The sequence below is a fragment of the Sinocyclocheilus grahami genome, unplaced genomic scaffold, assembly GCF_001515645.1.
Source record: "Sinocyclocheilus grahami isolate Dianchi unplaced genomic scaffold, SAMN03320097.WGS_v1.1 scaffold1034.1, whole genome shotgun sequence".
Classification (NCBI taxonomy): domain Eukaryota; kingdom Metazoa; phylum Chordata; class Actinopteri; order Cypriniformes; family Cyprinidae; genus Sinocyclocheilus; species Sinocyclocheilus grahami.
Genome location: NW_015506213.1, coordinates 451,936 through 471,997, shown reverse-complemented (window position 1 = coordinate 471,997; position 20,062 = coordinate 451,936). Strand labels below are relative to the sequence as shown.

The window sequence follows — 20,062 nt, the reverse complement described above, 5'->3', positions numbered from 1 at the left end:
AGAGTGAGTGTGTGTGTGTGTGTGTGTGTGTGTGTGTGTGTGTGTGTATATAAACGACATAGCTACGGTGTGAAGGGCAGTGCCGCTGAGAGCCTGAGCGCGGCGCCACTGAGCCACGCTCACAAACATCACAAACACTTGTGTTCTGTAGTATTTTGCTTATTATCCACTGAACGTAAACAGCGTATGCTATTCTGTGTCAGCTGCGTCGTCTTCTATGTTGTTTACGCTTTGATTTGAACAAAAACAAGGTATCCGCATGACGCAGTATTGTGGTAATTGCATTGCTGTCTGTGGGAGGGTCAGAGAGCTGTCAGAATTAATCAAAAATATCTTAATTTGTGTTCCGAAGATGAACAGAGGTCTTACAGGTTTAGAACGACCATGAGTGAGTAATTAATGACAGAATTTTTATTTTTGGGTGAACTAACCCTTTTAGGATCAGGATCGGGGCCAATCAAGCATTTTTTTAACTGATCGTATCGGCTCTCCCAGGCCCGATTATGATCTTACATCAGCTGTCATGCTGGTGTTGTACTGTAGGAGGCGGTATGCGCCTTTAAAGGTGGGGTATGTATTTTTTTTTAAACGCTTTAGAAAACTGAGTCTGGCCACTGAGCCACGCTCACAAACATCACAAACACTTGTGTTCTGTAGTGTTTTGCTTATTATGGCATTGTTTCTAGTATAACTGTCTATACGTTCTTGAATCAAGATGCATTTACTTGACAAGTAAAATGACTTAAGAGCAGTGTTGGGGGTAACGCATTACAAGTAACGCGAGGTACGTAATCAGATTACTTTTTTCAAGTAGCTAGTAAAGTAATGCATTACTTTTAAATTTACAAGAGAATATCTGAGTTACTTTTTCAGATAAGTAACGCAAGATACTTTGTTTCCAATGTATTGACTGGCAGCTCTCCTGTCCTCATGGTGACAGAAATCAGAAGATGTTACTGTAGTTCTAAAATAAATATGAATATGCATTAATTCATCTCACTCACAAAAAACACAGATTCAGTATTCCTCAAAATGAATAAGCCCTGTCCAGATTTAAAAAGTAACGCAAAAGTAACGTAACGCATTACTTTCCATAAAAAGTAACTAAGTAACGTAATTAGTTACTTTTTTTATGGAGTAACGCAATATTGTAATGCATTACTTTTAAAAGTAACTTTCCCCGACACTGCTTAAGATGTTACGTCTTGTTTTCTTACCCCATCGGCAGATATGTTTGCTTGTTTTAAGCAAACAAAAAAAACTAAATTGAGATTTGTTTTAAAGTAAACAAGACCTATCTTAAGTCATTTTACTTGTCAAGTAAATTCATGTTGATTCACGGATTTTTACACGGTTATACTAGAAAACAAGACAAAAATACTAAGAATTATTTTTTTTTTTTTCATTGCGTTGGTTTTATGGCAGGAAAGTGTCTTTATTGACTAAGTTTAACGTTGTTCTAAGAGCTTTATTTAGTAAATAATTTTACATTTTGTAAAAACGTTACAGTAAAAAAAAATTGTTTCATTAAATCAAGCCAGTTTTTGTCTTCGTGTCTTGTTTATTTTGAACGACCAGACGCTTGCTGTTGTACACTGATCATCTGTATGGAATATGTTGTACTTGGTTGTGATTAAGAAAGTGCTTGTTTTAACTTCATGACTGTGACGATGGCTTCCTCTCACCATCGACCCGCTCCTCCTGTGGGACCTTCTCTCGCCTCAGCACAGTAAGTCCTCAGCATCACGGTGTATTCTAATCAAGGCTCATAGCACGCACATGTGTGGTTGTTACAGGCTTTGTGTGTCATGTTATTCCAGCACTTCTGGGGTCCGGTGGCAAACTGGGGCCTGCCCATCGCTGCCATCAGCGACATGAAGAAGAGTCCAGAGATCATCAGCGGCAGAATGACCTTTGGTACGTGACAGAGCGGCAGCTTGCGCAACAGCCCGATACTGTGAGGTCAAAGGTCAACGGAGGTGTTTTCCCTCTTGTTTTCCCAGCTCTCACGTGCTACTCGCTGCTGTTCATGCGCTTCGCCTACAAGGTCCAGCCCAGAAACTGGCTTCTGTTCGCCTGCCACTTCACCAATGAAGCGGCTCAGCTCGTTCAGGGCAGCAGACTCATCAAATACAAGCAAGAGCTTTCACACCTCATTCTGATTTCTAGTGTTATCTGGTCTATGTGTTCAGGCTAGTCTGAGTATTATAAGGTCTGTTTCTCATTGTCTTCCTTAGCATGGAGAAGAAGATGGCCAAGTGATGAAGGTTAATGTGCACAGCGCTCACGATCAAGCTTCTTAGGAGATCCGCCAACCTGATCTGTTTCGACACAATAAATAACCGTTCATAAACATAGATGATTGATTTTATGCTGTTTCCTCACTGCAACACATGTAACATTTTAAGCCTGGTTGTGACGCAGCTTTGAAGGTTACGGTTTGTATGTAATGTAGAAATACTTGATTAATATATTTCCATACGTAATACGATCAGTGTGTGTGTTAAAAATGAGTACGGAGAAAAAATAAAACACGTAATAATGCTTTTGCTCTTTTGACTATATTTATCCATCTCTCTATCTTATCTGTTCTTCACACAAAGCTATCAGAGACCTTCAGAAGACATTGCATAACATGTATGCTGTTGTCATAATCGAGATAATTCGATTCAAGTGGAAAATGGTCAACGACATGTAATCCAGTAAAGAAATGGAGCTTTTAGAAAAAACATGAGGGTGAATAAATGAAGTGAAATGTGCTTTCCACAGAAACCAGCTTGCCCAGACCACTTCGTTTCAGAACTTTTAATATTTGACAAACTAATACATTAACACGGAAATGACTAACTTGCAAGTAATCAAACGATAATACATTGTTCAGAGAATGCATATAAAAATGAAGTTTATTCAGTGCAAACTTCTACAGTAAACAAATCCCAGCTCCAGTTTCAGGCATGCTGTGTTGCTCTGGCTTCTTCTTCTTCTTCATGCATGAGAAATCATTCACTTCACCTGTAACTTCACTAACTAGGAGCGAAAGAATCAGCGTTTCACAAGTCGTCAGCAGTGACGGTAAGATTAACGGGATTCCCCAGGATCAATCCCTCCTCTTCGTCCTCCTGCGATGAACAAAAACATTGTAAAAACAATATGCTAATCCAAGTTTAAAGCAATGTAAAAATGCAGTCCACTTGGAAGGAAATGCTTCACACAGCACAAAAAGCACAGTTACTTGCCTCGTCTTTCTCTTTATAGTCTTTCTCTGTGCTTCTGTACGAGACCACATGGATGAGGGTGTATACTCTGTAATGGGAAACAACAGGGCTTTACGTTTACGGTGAATTTATAACAGCTAAGGGGGTTTTAGGCACTCCGCTTAATTGCTTTAGTAGATTGCTTGTTCAGGGGCCAATGTGGCAGTACGTGATGCGAGTTTTACCTGTGGTAAAGCATAGCCAAGAACTGGATGATGAGCAGAAGGGCGAAAGACAGCAGAAACATCAAACTCAAAGGCTCCACTCTCAAGGGGTCCGGTGCCAAAGTTCCGTTAGGATAGTACTTTGGAATATTGATGCTCAGAACGTCAGTGCCAATGGCCTGAAGGAAGAACGTCGCTACAATCCAGAGGACATTAATTATGAAGTACAAAAACACTGCCTGCAAAACAGAGAGAATAGTTCTCATTTAGTATATAGAGTTACGGGCCAGGAGCAATGAAGTTTTCACTTGCCAACATTACCTTGTTCCGTAGCGACTTTAGCTCCCGTGTCACTTCCTCGAGGTGAGCTTTGTTATCTTGAATGGGTAGTAGATAGCGCTCTATCAGTTTATTCCAGAAATCTTGTTCATCCTGGTAAATAGGAAACATATATATAATGTGGCTGCATATAAAAGACTTTACATTTTGAGTGCAGTCAACCAGTTAATTTAGCCAAATGCATTACTTATCCATTGATAATCTACTGAAGCTTTTCCCAACATGATTAACCCAAATGAGTCTACATTATTTGTCGATCTTGGAACAGTATTCCTGTCAACCAGTTAAAGCCAACCTAACTTTGTAAACCAAATTCCTAATCAATTCCTACTCATAACTGGTTTAGTTCCAGGCCCTACCCTTAGCCCTTACCATGAAGCTAAGTGATAACATCTGATAGCTCTCTTTGCTCACTGAGATTTGAGTAGTTAGGACATACAACATCCTTTGTTGGTCTTACTATAAAGGAACACCATTCCTGTCAACCAGTCAAAGTCAACCATATCTCCATACCCAAAAACAATTCCTGAATGTTGACTACACACAAATTCCCTAACCTTAGCCTTATCCCTTAGCCATTAACATGAGGCTTGACCATGATTTGAACTAGGGATGTCCCGAGCCAATCTTAAAGGGTTAGTTCACCCAAAAATGAACATTCTGTCATTAATTACTCACCCTCATGTCGTTCTAAACCCGTAAGACCTCCGTTCATCTTTGGAACACAAATTAAGGTATTTTTGATTAATTCTGAGAGCTCTCTGTCCCTCCCATAGACAGCAATGCAATTACCACGATCAAGGTCCAGAAACATAGCAAGGAGATCGGTAAAATAATCCACGTGACATCAGGGGTTCAACCGTAATTTTACGAAGTTACAAGAATACTTTTTGTATGCAAAGAAAACTAAAAAAATGACTTTATTCAACAATTCGTCTCCTCCGTGTCACCCTGCTGCCATTTTGGAGAATATCCACTGAACGTAAACAGCGTATGCTATTCTGTGTCAGCTGCGTCGTCTTCTATGTTGTTTACGCTTTGATTTGAACAAAAACAAGGTATCCGCATGACGCAGTATTGTGGTAATTGCATTGCTGTCTGTGGGAGGGTCAGAGAGCTGTCAGAATTAATCAAAAATATCTTAATTTGTGTTCCGAAGATGAACAGAGGTCTTACAGGTTTAGAACGACCATGAGTGAGTAATTAATGACAGAATTTTTATTTTTGGGTGAACTAACCCTTTTAGGATCAGGATCGGGGCCAATCAAGCATTTTTTTAACTGATCGTATCGGCTCTCCCAGGCCCGATTATTATCTTACATCAGCTGTCATGCTGGTGTTGTACTGTAGGAGGCGGTATGCGCCTTTAAAGGTGGGGTATGTATTTTTTTTAAACGCTTTAGAAAACTGAGTCTGGCCGAGTACCAAAACAAACTTGTAGCCAATCAGCGTGTCTACTCATGATGTAGAGGAGAGAGCATTCAGTGCACAGGACGGACATTAGCCGAGCTGAGCGACAGGAAGATATAACGTTATGGCGGATTAAAAAAAAAAGAGGAAAACGTCTGCGGAACAAAAGAAGGCTTACGATAAGGCAAGAAGTAGGACCCGTGTAAATACTGGATCAGCTTTCCAGTGCTGGAGAGAACTCAAGGAGCGGGAAGACCTGCGATCAGACGCCGAGGTTGCTTTGTTTCTTCTCGATAGGTGAGTAACACCGTGTCTGCGCCACAACAGCTAAAGTCTGTCTACACTGGACGCAGTTTTCTGTCGGGGATTTGTCATGATGCGCCGCGCTGCATCCAGTGTAGACAGCATCACTGATTATAATGAGTTCTATAGTATTTTGTCACGCCGCGCCGCTCGCGTCCGGTGTAGACACGGTGTAACATAGGTTTTGCTTTGTTTCACAGAACTAATCGTTGCCTGGGTTGTGTACGTATATGTGGGGCGGAGCTATCAAAATAGGGGCGAGACCCTTTTGGGGTAGGAGCATGTTTGTTTTGGTTATTTGAAATATCAACATTGGCTACCAGAAATCGCTTGCCCCACCTTTAAGTGGGTTTGCTAAACGCCATTAAGAGAAAAAGAAGATGCTGAAATGTGCGTGTCTGATGCACGAGAAACAGTGAGGTCTGATCCACACACGTTTGAGCTTCCCTGTTCAATGTATCTGATGTGCAATTTTGTAACGATCACTCGTTACCACTTTTAGATCACTTTTATCTGCTGTCAGATTATCTGAGATGTCGTTATCACATGTTGCTATTGCATCTTAATTCAGACTTGACTGACAGACTGGCATTCTTACACCGCGAGCTTCATGCTTTCTAACCATATCTTCACTTTTTCCCATTGATGTTTTAATTATTTTGCTTAATGTAACTATAAAATAGAATAAGTTTATATCAGTAGTCCCAGTAGGCCCATATTCTTAATTGTGACCACAACTCTGCATACATTGGATAGATTTTAATAACTTTAATATATATAGAGAGAAGCATCCTGCCCCCCGGAGTGTCCACATCGTCGAACCTGGCCCCCTTTAAAAAAGTTTGGACACCCATGAGGTAAATGTTGATGCATTGAAGGGAATGGAACAATCCAGGAACATGTCCTACTTGTGTAAATCTCATTAGAACATGAACCATCCATAAATCATTACCTCAGATAGTTTCTCAACCTGTGGAGCCACAAGGGTTCTTTCGATTGCCCTTTTGACACGCCGCTCCAGTCGCTGCGCTCCGTTCTCGATGCGGTTTGTCTTCACGATGCGCCTGGCGGCTTCGTTCAGAGCATACTGCAGTTCCTCCAGCTGACTCACACTCAAGACGTCCTCGGGACCCACTTTATCCCTCAGCTCCTCGTTCAGGGTGTCGGTGAGAATCAGCACCAGTTCCTCGCACAGATCCTCCTGGTTCTTGTTTCTCAGTGTGTATCGGATCTGCTCCTGAAGGTTTCTCTTCAGATTTGCATACGTCAGCTTCTTCAGGAACTCTGTCTTCACGGGCTCCACCCAGTCTGTCCGTTTGAATAAGAACAACGTAAACAATAATTCAGTGCACAGACCAACCCTACACTCAGAATAGGGTACATTTGAGAAGTTTATGCGGTTTGAATCAGAGATTCTCATTCCATTACTAATCTGAGACACCCGTTTAGTTCATAGAACATTGTGCTGACAAGATAATCATGAATCACGTGTACTAGATAAGAGACCTGTAGGAATGGATAAAAAAGATGTCATGTCTTACCACTCTCAGGCACAACTTCTTTCGTCTCCAGAGTATCGTAATCATTGTAATAATCATCATCATCGTCATCGTCGTCATCATCATAGTCTGTGTCATCATTAAATGGGTCGGCTTTTTTCTCACAGCTTTTGGAACTCCCACTGTAAGATTCATTTGAAGCAACAGTTGGGGAAATATAAGAACTTTTCAGCAGCATGGCAAATGTAATCCTAAGACATTTTCATAGTCTTTACCTTCTATCAGAGCAACTGTCTTTTTCCTCATTGTCCTTGTTGAGATTCTCTTTGGAATTGTCCTTCTTACGAGGCATCTCCTCGATGTAGTCAAGGATGTGTTTGTTCGCATCTAAGCTGTTCTGGACTTCATGGCTGCTCTGAGCCTTCGGCTCTTCTGGCTCGGTTTTGGCAGCAGGTGTTTTTGGATTGACGGCTTGCTGGATTTGTTGAAGGACTAGATTTTCAGTCTCTTGAGTGACTTGGATTTTCACATCCCAACAGCACATTTTGCAGTCACGATTGCACACAGTACCCACTTGCTTTTTCTGCTCCTTCGCCTTGTTGGATTCTCGAGTGCCCCAAGATACAATGTGCATGTTGACAAGGGAATATATGGTGAGGAGGAGATATCCACTGGGAATGCAAATGAAGTACATCAGACCGTAGATAATCAAAGTGCACTCTTGAGGGTGAAGAATGGCTGTCACCATGTAAAGAATCGCACCAGACACCAGGAAGAGTCCAGTAGGAGTTATAAATGTTTCCTGTTTAACCATGTCACCTAAAATAAGACATTCAATGAAATAGAATATCACCAAGCATGTTTTAAACACACACACACACACAAAATGAAAATGATCAATGATTACCAATAATGGAAAAGAGGGATGCAGTCATCAGGAATGCATATATGACACTGAGAATGGCAGCAATTGTGATTTGGAAGTTGGGTTTGGCCACAAAACATATGAGCATGTAAACAGCTGGAGGTACAACAGCAATTATTATAGAAAGAGTGCCTTCAATTCCAAAAACAAATTGGAAAGCTCCTAAAATGGAAAAGAAAGAGAAAATTAGCAGTTTTCATACATTTATATATTCACAGAGATGTATTTTTGACCAGGTCATACCAGCCTAAGAAGTTCAGGTTGGTAAACCAAGCTTTGTCTTGCATGTTAACCAGCTCAACCAGGTCTCTACCAGATTGGGCAATACACAAGCCCTAAACAGGTTGACCGAATGGTCTACCAGGTCAGCCTCAGCTCCTTCAGAAGCTGGTTTAACTGACATTCGCAGCAGGGCAGTCAAACCTCCATAATACGTCCTTACCCATTCTTTGAATATTTACCTGCTACCATGAGGGTGACAGAGGCAGGTCCCAGGATGGAGGAAGCCACAGTGAAGGTCTGATATAAGATGTAGAGGATGGATATGGAGGTGTTCCTCTTGACCGTGTCTTTCCCGCTGTGGAGCAGATCGAGAGTGTTGGCCAGTGTTGACGGACCCCATCGACGCCTCTGGTTGTAAAACTCTTTGAACTCTTGCGGTGAGTTGGTGAAAGCGTCTGAAGCAGCGTTATACTCCACCCTCCAGCCCTGCTGCAGGAGAAGAGTGCACAGCCAACGGTCCTCACCTAAATGTGAGCAGATGAGTAACATGATTAACTGGTGGAGCTCAGAGGAACCATACAGAATCATCTACACAGAAACATCTGATGCAGTAAGTCTTGGTTACCATCTACTTTACGGAACAAAAGCACTGAACAATTTTTTTTTAACAAAAGTTGATGTAACCTTATCATGTTTATTAAATTACATTGCTAGCTGCTCCTTTTTTTAATGTAAAATATTAGATCCATGTCATATGTGTAGACATTATGGGCCAGATTTACTAAACAGGGCAAATTAGCATTAGAGCGCAACTCCATAAAAGCACTGATGGGAGGGGAACATTTTTAAATTTAAATAGACTCCCATAAACTCCCATAAATTTTGCATCTGAAAGGCAAACCCCTACAAATGCATATTCAATAAGGTCAGGTGCAAAAATAACTGTGTCCACGCCTTTTCAGCACTAATTCTTCAATGCACGTTTTTAGTAAATCCTGACAGCACTATTTTAATGCCAAAAGATGGTTTGCATTGACACAAGCTGTTAGTAAATCTGGCCCTAAATATTCTTTGTTAAATATTAACTGGTAACATGGCATTGACATGGGATAAGCCTTTTTAGCTATTCCCCTGAAATCAGTCCCAAAAGAAGACACATTTCCACCTATTAGGCATTTACAAACACTGCAGTACTAGACATGACAAGTGTCAATACATACCAGGAAAAGGCTAATCAGATATACTCTATGCCTCATTGGATGACAAGATAGTAAAGACAAATGTGTAAGATAATGTAACTGCAAGGTATTTTTAAGCATAAACGAGACTTCTAGTGGATGGTTAGCATGCTAGTAAGATATCCAATGCTATAGAAACAGGACGGGATTCTGAGCTTAGGCAGGTTTACCTTGATCATACTGCACATACTCAGAGGCTCGTGAGGCTTTGGTGGTGTATCGCTTCAGGACGTTGTCGTCCATCAGTGCAGATCCTCTGAACAGACTGAAACAGCCTGGACTGCACAGAACTGAGCCAAACACATGCTCCGCTGTCTTCTGAAGCCAGTGACCCACAGCGTATTCAAACTTCTGATACCACACCATTGGGCCTGAAACATGGGGACGTAGAACATGAATGGAGTGTGGTGCGCATACTGCATGTGAGCATTTTTATATTCAGGTTATGTCTTTCAGATAGCTGAGCACTGTTATATTGTAAATGCTGGCTGTCATTTGTTATTGAGATTAGCTTTCTGATCATCTTGATGGCTCTTTCTAGTATGCAGTGTTAATATAAATCTGCAGTGATTGCCTGGAAGCGTTTATGTAAGTGGACTTTGTATGTTGATCAGCATTTGAATAGCAGGCCTATAAAAGGGCACGTCATTGTCTGCTATAGATCCAGACCACACCTTCTTTCTTCCTTTTATGTCATGTACAGGTTTTTGTGAGTTTTATGCAATACTGTTATGAAATTTGACATCCTACATTCCCTATAAGCAAAGGCTTTTTTCAAAACATGACAATTTGTGTTCGGTTGTTTGATTTTTCTCTCTGAATACAGATTATTTTTACCCATTCCTGTGGGGTGGATGCGTCCACAGGCTGCACCCACGGTGTCATACATTCTCAGACGATCGACGAGCAGAATCAGAGCGGCGGGGTGGAAGTCTGTGTCTCCATCCAAGGCCATGATATATGTGTTTTCGTCAGATATATGCCTCCTCTTGCTGTCATTGTCATAAGAAGGTAGCAAATAACTCTCACCATCTAATGATATGAGACTGGCACGACTTGGGTTGTTTTGTCTCTGTAAGAACACACAGTGTCAAAAACGGTTATCTTCAGCCATATGTGCTCACTAGGTCATCTGTTTCTAGGTTTGCCTCGGGTCAAAAGGGTCCTTCTTTGCGTCTCTCCAGTCTCTAGATATGGCTCAGGTCCCTCCTTTTTTGTCCATGTTTGATCACTTTAAAGTGGTATGATTTATGCACATGGCCCAAAGGGGGATAGGGGATTATTTAAATCAGTAAACCAACATATGAGCAATAGCAGTAGTGAAGCTTGACTTATCCAACATCACTAGTGACCGAATGCTCAATACTAAAGGAAAATCAAACAGAAAAGCTTACTGTTATTTTCTGAGGGTTTTTGACATTGTATCCTTTCCAGCCAAGCAGGTAATACAGGTACATGATCTGAAAATGCACACATGCTCAGTCAGATTCAGGTAAACGTTCAAAATTAACAGTGTTGCAAAGACTGAATTATTTTTCATACTAAGGAATACGATTTTGACGTTCACCTGTGACCATCTCTTTTTGTTTCGAATCAGTTCTTTGTCTTTAACGTGGATGTAAAGCATGTTTCCCTCTGGCATGACAATCACAAGACGACCCCCATATGGTGTTTCAATGATGGAAACTTCATCAGGCTCCTTATTTGTAAATACCCTTGAAGACAAAAACTGTTATATTTAGTTTACAGTTGGTTGTGAAATACCGTTAACATCAGTCTGTTCGCTGATCACGGACAGACATCCTTTGCCTTACCTGTACACCTCCATGATTACTTGTATAAGGTCGCAAACATAGGTGTTGACAAGCTTTTTCTCAGTGTCTTTTTCTATCATGAAGCCATCGTCAACATAAATATGGCATTCAAAGTCAAAGCAGTCCTTGTGTTCCTCCTTCGGATCCCCTCGGTATCTGTCCAATCTGAAACCAACAAACAAGCCAAACGAATGAAGAACTGCAGCTGGTTGGTTGAAGCCCCTTAGGTGAAGATAAGTCTTAGCGATCATTTGCAGCTAGGTGTTTTCTTTGCTTAAGGGGTTTCAGTCAACTGGGCTTTGAGCTGAAGTATATTTGTGATCACTGTATACATACCTGAACATTGAAGTCATGATTTTCAGCATCTCATCATATGTTTCATGCCACATTGTTGCACAAAGGTAAATGACACAGTTTTCCACTTCATCGTTACCACTACTACACGACAAAAAGAAGGAAAGGAAACTGTCAGATTTTGACTAAATTTATGCACTTGTACTGTATTATGTGTATTATTTCATAGACATCATGGTGTTATATGCACCTCTCCTTGTTTGCCGTACGAACCGCTTTCATTTTCGTGTTCAGCAGCATAGAGAGGTCAATGAAGGCGGATTCATACAAGCGGCGTACGAAAAGTTGGGACGTGCGTTCGATCCTCTGCACCTTGATTCTCCAGACGTAATATGTGCATGAGACCAGGCCTAGCCACATGCAGACCCCCTCCAGCGCCAGCATGGAGAAAGGCCACATGGCGTTCGGGTTGTTGAGTGACGTTTTGCAGATACTATAGGAAATTTCCAGCATCACGACTGGGGTGGTGTTGACGTCTTTGAGAGTTTCAAGTTCGTGACAAAATGGCCAGAAAGGAGTTTTAACTGTAAAATTGTCACCGGAGCTATATAAGCTAGCAGTTTGTGAGGAAGGGACCAACATCTCAGCTTGTGTCAAGAACAGTATCATGCCCAGGATTAGCGTCGCTGGACCAGTTAACGACACGGGCAGAGCAAAAGCAAATGTCATCGAGTGGATCTTGCAGGCCACGACTCCGAACCAGTGGCAGGCAGCAGAGCAGAATGCCTGCAGGAAAAACAGCCCAAGGCCTATCTCTACCGTGCCTTTACTGGCTTTGTTGAAAGCATCCCAGTTAATGCGAGCATCGGAGTCAACAATCAGGCAGTAATACAGAAAGTACACCCCCAAGGTCAGTGCTATTCGAATGAGGCTGGTGAACAGATAAATGGCATCTCGGAAAGTGTCCAGTTCGGTGAGCGTTTCCTGAATGTTAGTGCTGGCCTGAAAAGGGTTCTCCCACCAGTTCAGAGAAACCAGCAGCGTTGCAAAAATTGCAATGCCTACATAAATGTAGCAACCTTCTACTTGTCCTGGCACATAAGAGGACTCTCTCACATAGTAGTCGACCACCAGTAGAACGTAGCCGCTGAGCACTAGGATGAGGGAGCATATGGGGTACAGGATCATCCAGCTCTGTGTCTGCAATCGGAAGGCGATCTGAAGCACGGCTGAAAGGATGCAGATTCCTCCGGGGATGCTGAGGTTTGTGAGAATATCAAGCTTAGGCATCACAATGAGCACCAGGATCGCGGTCCCCACAGCCACCAGACTCTCAATCCCACACATCTGCAGAAGCATAGACAACAATCATTCAATTTGTGTACAATCTGAGACTTCCATAGCATTCAAGGTACACATTTCATCTGTTCATGGATGTCTGAAGTACAGGAGCTACACCAAGAGTTACTCCTCTGCCATCAATTCATCGTTATTATATAACAGCATGAGCAGACTGAGTCGGCATCCTACGCTAAATGATCGTCTGGTATGTCTAACCTGCTGGAAAATACAAATAAATTCAGCTTGGTTTTGCATGGGTTTCAAAGCTGGTCTTTCAAGCTCTTTGGTTGGTCCAACCAGGTCTAAGTGGTTGATTAACTGGACAACCAGTTCCCAGGGCTACAGGTATCTAGGTGCATAAACTTGCCGGGTTAGTGCAGGTAGACCACCTTGGCAAAGGGTTAGATCAGGATGGTCAACTAGTAGATCAGTTAGCCATCAAGAGAGTATGTCAGCTCACATTTTAGCTTTAATATTTTTATTAGTGGTGCTTTAACGGAGGGGTATCCAAAGAGCTACAGAGCATTGGTCTTAAACCCTGCTCCTGGGGACCCACTTTCCAGCTCCAGCTGAAGGAGGTTGGAAAGAAACTTTGCAGGACAGTGGGTCCCCAGGAGCAGGGTTGAACACCTATGCTGTTGAGTTCAGCTCCAACACAGTCAAAGCCGATTGGAGTCTGCAGGAAGGTAGATCTCCAGGACAGGGTTGGAAACCCCTGCTTTATAAGAATAATGTAACAAATTTCAGATGTTGTGTATTCCTAACATTTTTGCATTAGTCATCAACATGTTCAGTAAACACTGCAGATGTTATGATGATCTTAACATCTCCATGTGCCTTTCATTTTACTCACTCCAACCTCACATTACTTGAAATCATTTCCAAGTTTGATTTGGACTTATCAGAAAGCAGTGATATCTGAGTAAGTGAGCTGTTTACTTTGTATTTTATCCATCTATTTCTACCAGTTTGATTCACGGGCCAATGCATCACATGCGACTTCCCCTTTTCATTCCTCATTACCCACTTACATGCCCACGTATTAGGAACTGCTGGACTTGTGCATGCTTTTTCTATATAATACTGGGGAATGGAGTGTTCTCATGTGTTAATCTGCATCATGTCAACTCACGATTCCCAGTGTCCGTGGGTTAGGGGACACATAGCTCTTGAAGACACACTTCCACAGAGACTTCAGGAACATCAGCAGGTTTGGCATCACTAGCACACACATCAACATCAGCGTGTAGAACTGTTTGTCCACATTGTTTCTCAAAGACACTGGACTGGTCAGAGTGGTCAAAACCAGCAGAGTGCCCTACAATACAAAAATGCCTTTAATGCATTGGATCATTACACATAATCATCTATGAATCACTTAATCTTCCATGTCATGTGAGCATGAAAATGTCAGCAACTGCAATAAGAAACAAGGTCGCCCAATAAAGGGTCCCACTTTATATTAAGTGGCCTTAACTACTATGTACTTACATTTAAATTAATAATTTGGTACAATGCACTTATTGTGTACCATAAATATGTTTACATTGTACTTATACTTTAAAGATACCTGCATGTAATTACATCTGTAATTAATTTCTGTAATTACATTTATAATTACACTGTTGACCCATCCCTTACACCTTAACCCAACCTTAAACCTACCCATACCACCAAACCTGTCCCTAACCTTACCCGTATCCCACCTTAATAGTAGCAGAAGTGTTTTGCAATACAATATGAACACAATAAGTACATTCTATTTATTCTTTGATGTAAGAACATACTACATAGTATCATCTATGAATCACTTAATCTTCCATGTCATGTGAGCATGAAAATGTCAGCAACTGCAATAAGAAACAAGGTCGCCCAATAAAGGGTCCCACTTTATATTAAGTGGCCTTAACTACTATGTACTTACATTTAAATTAATAATTTGGTACAATGCACTTATTGTGTACCATAAATATGTTTACATTGTACTTATACTTTAAAGATACCTGCATGTAATTACATCTGTAATTAATTTCTGTAATTACATTTATAATTACACTGTTGACCCATCCCTTACACCTTAACCCAACCTTAAACCTACCCATACCACCAAACCTGTCCCTAACCTTACCCGTATCCCACCTTAATAGTAGCAGAAGTGTTTTGCAATACAATATGAACACAATAAGTACATTCTATTTATTCTTTGATGTAAGAACATACTACATAGTGTGTGTGTGTGTGTCAGCATGCTTATTGGGTATTAATATACAAGTTTAAACATTTCAGTGTGTGTGTGTGTGTCTGTGAGCCTATTCTCCATTTTGGATGTGTTTTACTGTCAGCCATACATCCAGGTTGGCCTAGACCCTAAAAGCATGCCACATTAAAGGCCTTAAAGTGCTTGAACCCTGGTAATCGCTACTTGCAGCTATATTTATTATTATTTTTCTTCTAAAAAAAAATGCTTAGAAAAATGTCTTGCTGTTTGTTTAGCAGATGTGGCTTCCTCTTCATGGCCCAGGTGCACATAAGATTTCCTTTTTATTGCATTTGGAGTCCAATTTTGTTGTATTTTATGTTTTTGAAGTGAATAACGGTTTACTTGGCATTTGCCCAGCCTGTCTTCGGCCAGTCCTTCTTAGTATTTGGTCAATTAAGATTGCAATAATTCAGTGACTCAACAGCGCTGTGTGTGTGCGCTCACAGAAACTGGCACGAATGCATCCGTAAGCATGAGCTGTTTGTGAATGTACACGTCGACATGGAGACACACAATCACTCTCTGAGTAAACAGTAACGGGCGGTGGTGCAATTATCCTCTATAAATATTTATGAGCGTGTAATAGTTATGATTCACCTTGCTCATAACCCCGCTAACCAACACGAGCAGGCCCACGATAACGGCCACCAAGTTCTGCAGAATTCGAAAGAGTGTTCTCTTCTTCTCTTTTTCGGCTCCGATCGGGTTCAGCTGGAACGGGTCCCAGGTGTCCCTGTGCAGACAATCATTGTGAAAGGACAAAACTCAGACTGAAGAAAAGACCTGTGTGTTCTCCTCATGATTAAATGTGAAATGAATGTGCATTATATCAGTTCAGCGTGTTGTGTGGAACAACAGTTTTGACATGACTGCGCAGCTCCCGTATCCTATCATTATTACTCCTGCATATCGCTATTCTGTCAAATCAGGACTAGAGTCCAGTGGATAGACGCCATTGCAAACATTTGCTCACTGAAATTACATAATTAAACGGCTTATGTCCATAATAGTTTCAATATGTAGTAACCATTTTATAAGCAATGTTGTATAAGTCGTGTTGTATATTGTGAATACAGACAGTCAGTCCATGGCTTTTCATGCTTGACAACATAAATTTAGGATGTGACACTTTCATGCCTTATTGCTTAATGCACTAATTTATCTTAAGTGAGAATGGCATTCACCACTTCACCACTGACATGTGACCTTTCCTGGTTGTATACCAGTAGATATATATCTATATATAAATGTGTATAAATGTAGCTACTCAGTTTGGAGAATTAAACACATAAAGACAAGACAAGAGGACTGTTATAAATATTGCCATATAACGTCAGTATTATTTTACTTAGTAGCATAATACTATATAAACTGTCTGTACACTCATACACACACACACACACACACACACACACACACACACACACTGACACTCACACTCACACACACACACACTCTCTCACACCTTAACCCAACCTTAAACCTACCCATACCACCAAACCTGTCCCTAACCTTACCCGTATCCCACCTTAATAGTAGCAGAAGTGTTTTGCAATACAATATGAACACAATAAGTACATTCTATTTATTCTTTGATGTAAGAACATACTACATAGTGTGTGTGTGTGTGTCAGCATGCTTATTGGGTATTAATATACAAGTTTAAACATTTCAGTGTGTGTGTGTGTGTCTGTGAGCCTATTCTCCATTTTGGATGTGTTTTACTGTCAGCCATACATCCAGGTTGGCCTAGACCCTAAAAGCATGCCACATTAAAGGCCTTAAAGTGCTTGAACCCTGGTAATCGCTACTTGCAGCTATATTTATTATTATTTTTCTTCTAAAAAAAAATGCTTAGAAAAATGTCTTGCTGTTTGTTTAGCAGATGTGGCTTCCTCTTCATGGCCCAGGTGCACATAAGATTTCCTTTTTATTGCATTTGGAGTCCAATTTTGTTGTATTTTATGTTTTTGAAGTGAATAACGGTTTACTTGGCATTTGCCCAGCCTGTCTTCGGCCAGTCCTTCTTAGTATTTGGTCAATTAAGATTGCAATAATTCAGTGACTCAACAGCGCTGTGTGTGTGCGCTCACAGAAACTGGCACGAATGCATCCGTAAGCATGAGCTGTTTGTGAATGTACACGTCGACATGGAGACACACAATCACTCTCTGAGTAAACAGTAACGGGCGGTGGTGCAATTATCCTCTATAAATATTTATGAGCGTGTAATAGTTATGATTCACCTTGCTCATAACCCCGCTAACCAACACGAGCAGGCCCACGATAACGGCCACCAAGTTCTGCAGAATTCGAAAGAGTGTTCTCTTCTTCTCTTTTTCGGCTCCGATCGGGTTCAGCTGGAACGGGTCCCAGGTGTCCCTGTGCAGACAATCATTGTGAAAGGACAAAACTCAGACTGAAGAAAAGACCTGTGTGTTCTCCTCATGATTAAATGTGAAATGAATGTGCATTATATCAGTTCAGCGTGTTGTGTGGAACAACAGTTTTGACATGACTGCGCAGCTCCCGTATCCTATCATTATTACTCCTGCATATCGCTATTCTGTCAAATCAGGACTAGAGTCCAGTGGATAGACGCCATTGCAAACATTTGCTCACTGAAATTACATAATTAAACGGCTTATGTCCATAATAGTTTCAATATGTAGTAACCATTTTATAAGCAATGTTGTATAAGTCGTGTTGTATATTGTGAATACAGACAGTCAGTCCATGGCTTTTCATGCTTGACAACATAAATTTAGGATGTGACACTTTCATGCCTTATTGCTTAATGCACTAATTTATCTTAAGTGAGAATGGCATTCACCACTTCACCACTGACATGTGACCTTTCCTGGTTGTATACCAGTAGATATATATCTATATATAAATGTGTATAAATGTAGCTACTCAGTTTGGAGAATTAAACACATAAAGACAAGACAAGAGGACTGTTATAAATATTGCCATATAACGTCAGTATTATTTTACTTAGTAGCATAATACTATAAAACCCTTCTGTACACTCACACACACACACACACACACACACACACACACACACACACACACTGACACTCTCACTCACACACACACACACTCTCTCACACTCACGCAAACACACACACGCTGAAAAAACACAGTAACCTAAAAATGTGCTTCATGTGGTAACATCTAAATTTAAAATAAAATAATGTTACTTAACATTAGTGAATCAACCTAAATGTATTAGGTTATACTATCAACACTATACATTTAAGATAAGGTAAGATCAGGTAGAAATAGCTCTTTAATTTAACAATTACAAGTTACCACTTTTTACACACAAACTGAAAAAAAGCATGGTAACCTAAAAATGTGCTTCGTGGTAACAACTAAATTTATTGATTTATAATAAATGTATTCATATTTTAAATATTAATCAAAATAATCAATACAAATATTTTAAATCTGTTGTTTGAATGTGGTACTGTACTGAGTTTAACTTTTAAATAAAAGCACTGCTTTGTATTCATGATGAATTCAGCATATTTTACCAGAAAAAATCAATGAAAGCTTTTAAACTGTAACTGTAAACAGATGATTGATTATATTAACGATGGCATGTCTCTCACCTGTGACGGCCTTCCCTCTTGCGTCCCCGCTGCTTCAGTTCCTCCATTTCCAAACGTGACGCTTACTCCATGAAGCGGTGCTGGGTTATGTCGTGCTTACCAGACAGAGCTGACTTAAATCTCATCTGAAGTTATGGGTGCAATATCAGTGCGCTCACGGCCATAAAAGAGTTCAAAGATCTGCAAGATTCATCCCAGCTCAACATCCTTATTACATCTCTGATCGGAAAACATATTTATGACTCGGACCAAAGTTCAGTCGTACTTATATCATGACCATAATATTCCATGTATCCCAATGTTAGAATATAACGTTTTGAACATTTTATAAGTACTGAAGGGAAGGACCTTATAAATCAGCAGTTTCTCATTTCGGCTGCTTTCAGGACCACTTTAACCAAAAAACATGTTCATGTGTCACTCATTATATACAATACTGCATTAATCATAGGAACATGAATTACACACATGTTCTTTAAGAAATGACTTGATTAGTCTATTCCTCGTGTGCAGATGATTGGCTGCTGAATTCTCATTGAAAACGCTGTTTATTTTGCATATGCAGAACACATACTGGGTCGAGTCCAAGGGTGGAGATGAGCTGAGTGTTTTATAACTGATACATGCTTCTTAAGAGACAAAAAAAATGACGCACAGCGCTTTATTACGTGGTAATCAACACTGAGAATAGATAGATGTCCTCTGATAAAACAAATACCTGTAGATTTAGATCTGTGGACAGGTTGCCTCTTTTATCGAATACTCTTTCTTTTGTGTGACACTAACATACAAGCCACACCACCATCATTATTAGCATCCTTTTCAAGGATCTGGGGATCACGAAAGGTGGGATTTTAATCATGAAGCACGAGTTGTCCCTGCCAACGTATCAGGGTGTAAGTTTGCATCCTGAAAACCTTCTTTGGTGGTTGTAGTAGTAGTAACTTTATTTATCCCCTTGGGGAAATTTTGTTTCAGTGTCTTGTTTCAATATGCGGTTCTCACAAACGACAATACAACATAAATTTCACAATAGAAACAATACAATTTAACATCAATTAATCAAGAAGTGCTAATTACTGAATGAGACCTGCTCATTACAAAAAATTAATAAAAAAAAAAAATCTTTCCTATCTTTCATTTAAGCACTTCACTGCCTGTGTTATAAAAGATTTTTTCCCTCTATTTTTAAGAAACACCGGTATCCTGAATCTTCTACCCGAAGGCAAGAGCTCAAACTCATTATACAGTGGGTGCCTATCATCAGATATAATTGTCATAGCTTTACCAAGACATCTAGTCTGATAAATTTGTTGTAAACCCATCACAGGGATACCAAGTAATTTACTTGCAGTACTTATAATTTTCCTGAACATACT

The 20,062-nt window shown here is 40.4% G+C and overlaps 2 protein-coding genes across 2 annotated transcripts in view; one reads left to right on the top strand and one right to left on the bottom strand.

Annotated features, from left to right (window-relative positions):
- Positions 1 to 2,357, top strand: part of LOC107565920 (mitochondrial pyruvate carrier 1-like) — a 2,854-nt gene extending 497 nt beyond the window's left edge. Inside the window, exons 2-4 of the mRNA XM_016251224.1 lie at positions 1,821 to 1,917; positions 2,004 to 2,136; positions 2,238 to 2,357. Of these exons, the coding sequence (XP_016106710.1) occupies positions 1,821 to 1,917; positions 2,004 to 2,136; positions 2,238 to 2,262 (255 nt within the window). The 3' untranslated portion in view covers positions 2,263 to 2,357. The remainder of the gene's footprint in view (positions 1 to 1,820; positions 1,918 to 2,003; positions 2,137 to 2,237) is intronic.
- A 666-nt stretch (positions 2,358 to 3,023) lies between these two features.
- On the bottom strand, positions 3,024 to 18,760 carry chs1 (chitin synthase 1). Its single transcript, XM_016251199.1, is given in 19 exon segments — positions 3,024 to 3,119; positions 3,237 to 3,303; positions 3,440 to 3,657; positions 3,740 to 3,850; positions 6,423 to 6,778; positions 7,012 to 7,151; positions 7,245 to 7,788; positions 7,877 to 8,056; positions 8,356 to 8,640; positions 9,525 to 9,725; positions 10,192 to 10,426; positions 10,749 to 10,814; positions 10,922 to 11,069; positions 11,169 to 11,333; positions 11,505 to 11,603; positions 11,713 to 12,809; positions 13,936 to 14,121; positions 17,310 to 17,445; positions 18,684 to 18,760. Coding segments are annotated over 19 exon segments (4,377 nt in total). The 5' UTR covers positions 18,731 to 18,760.
- Positions 18,761 to 20,062: the final 1,302 nt, after the last annotated feature.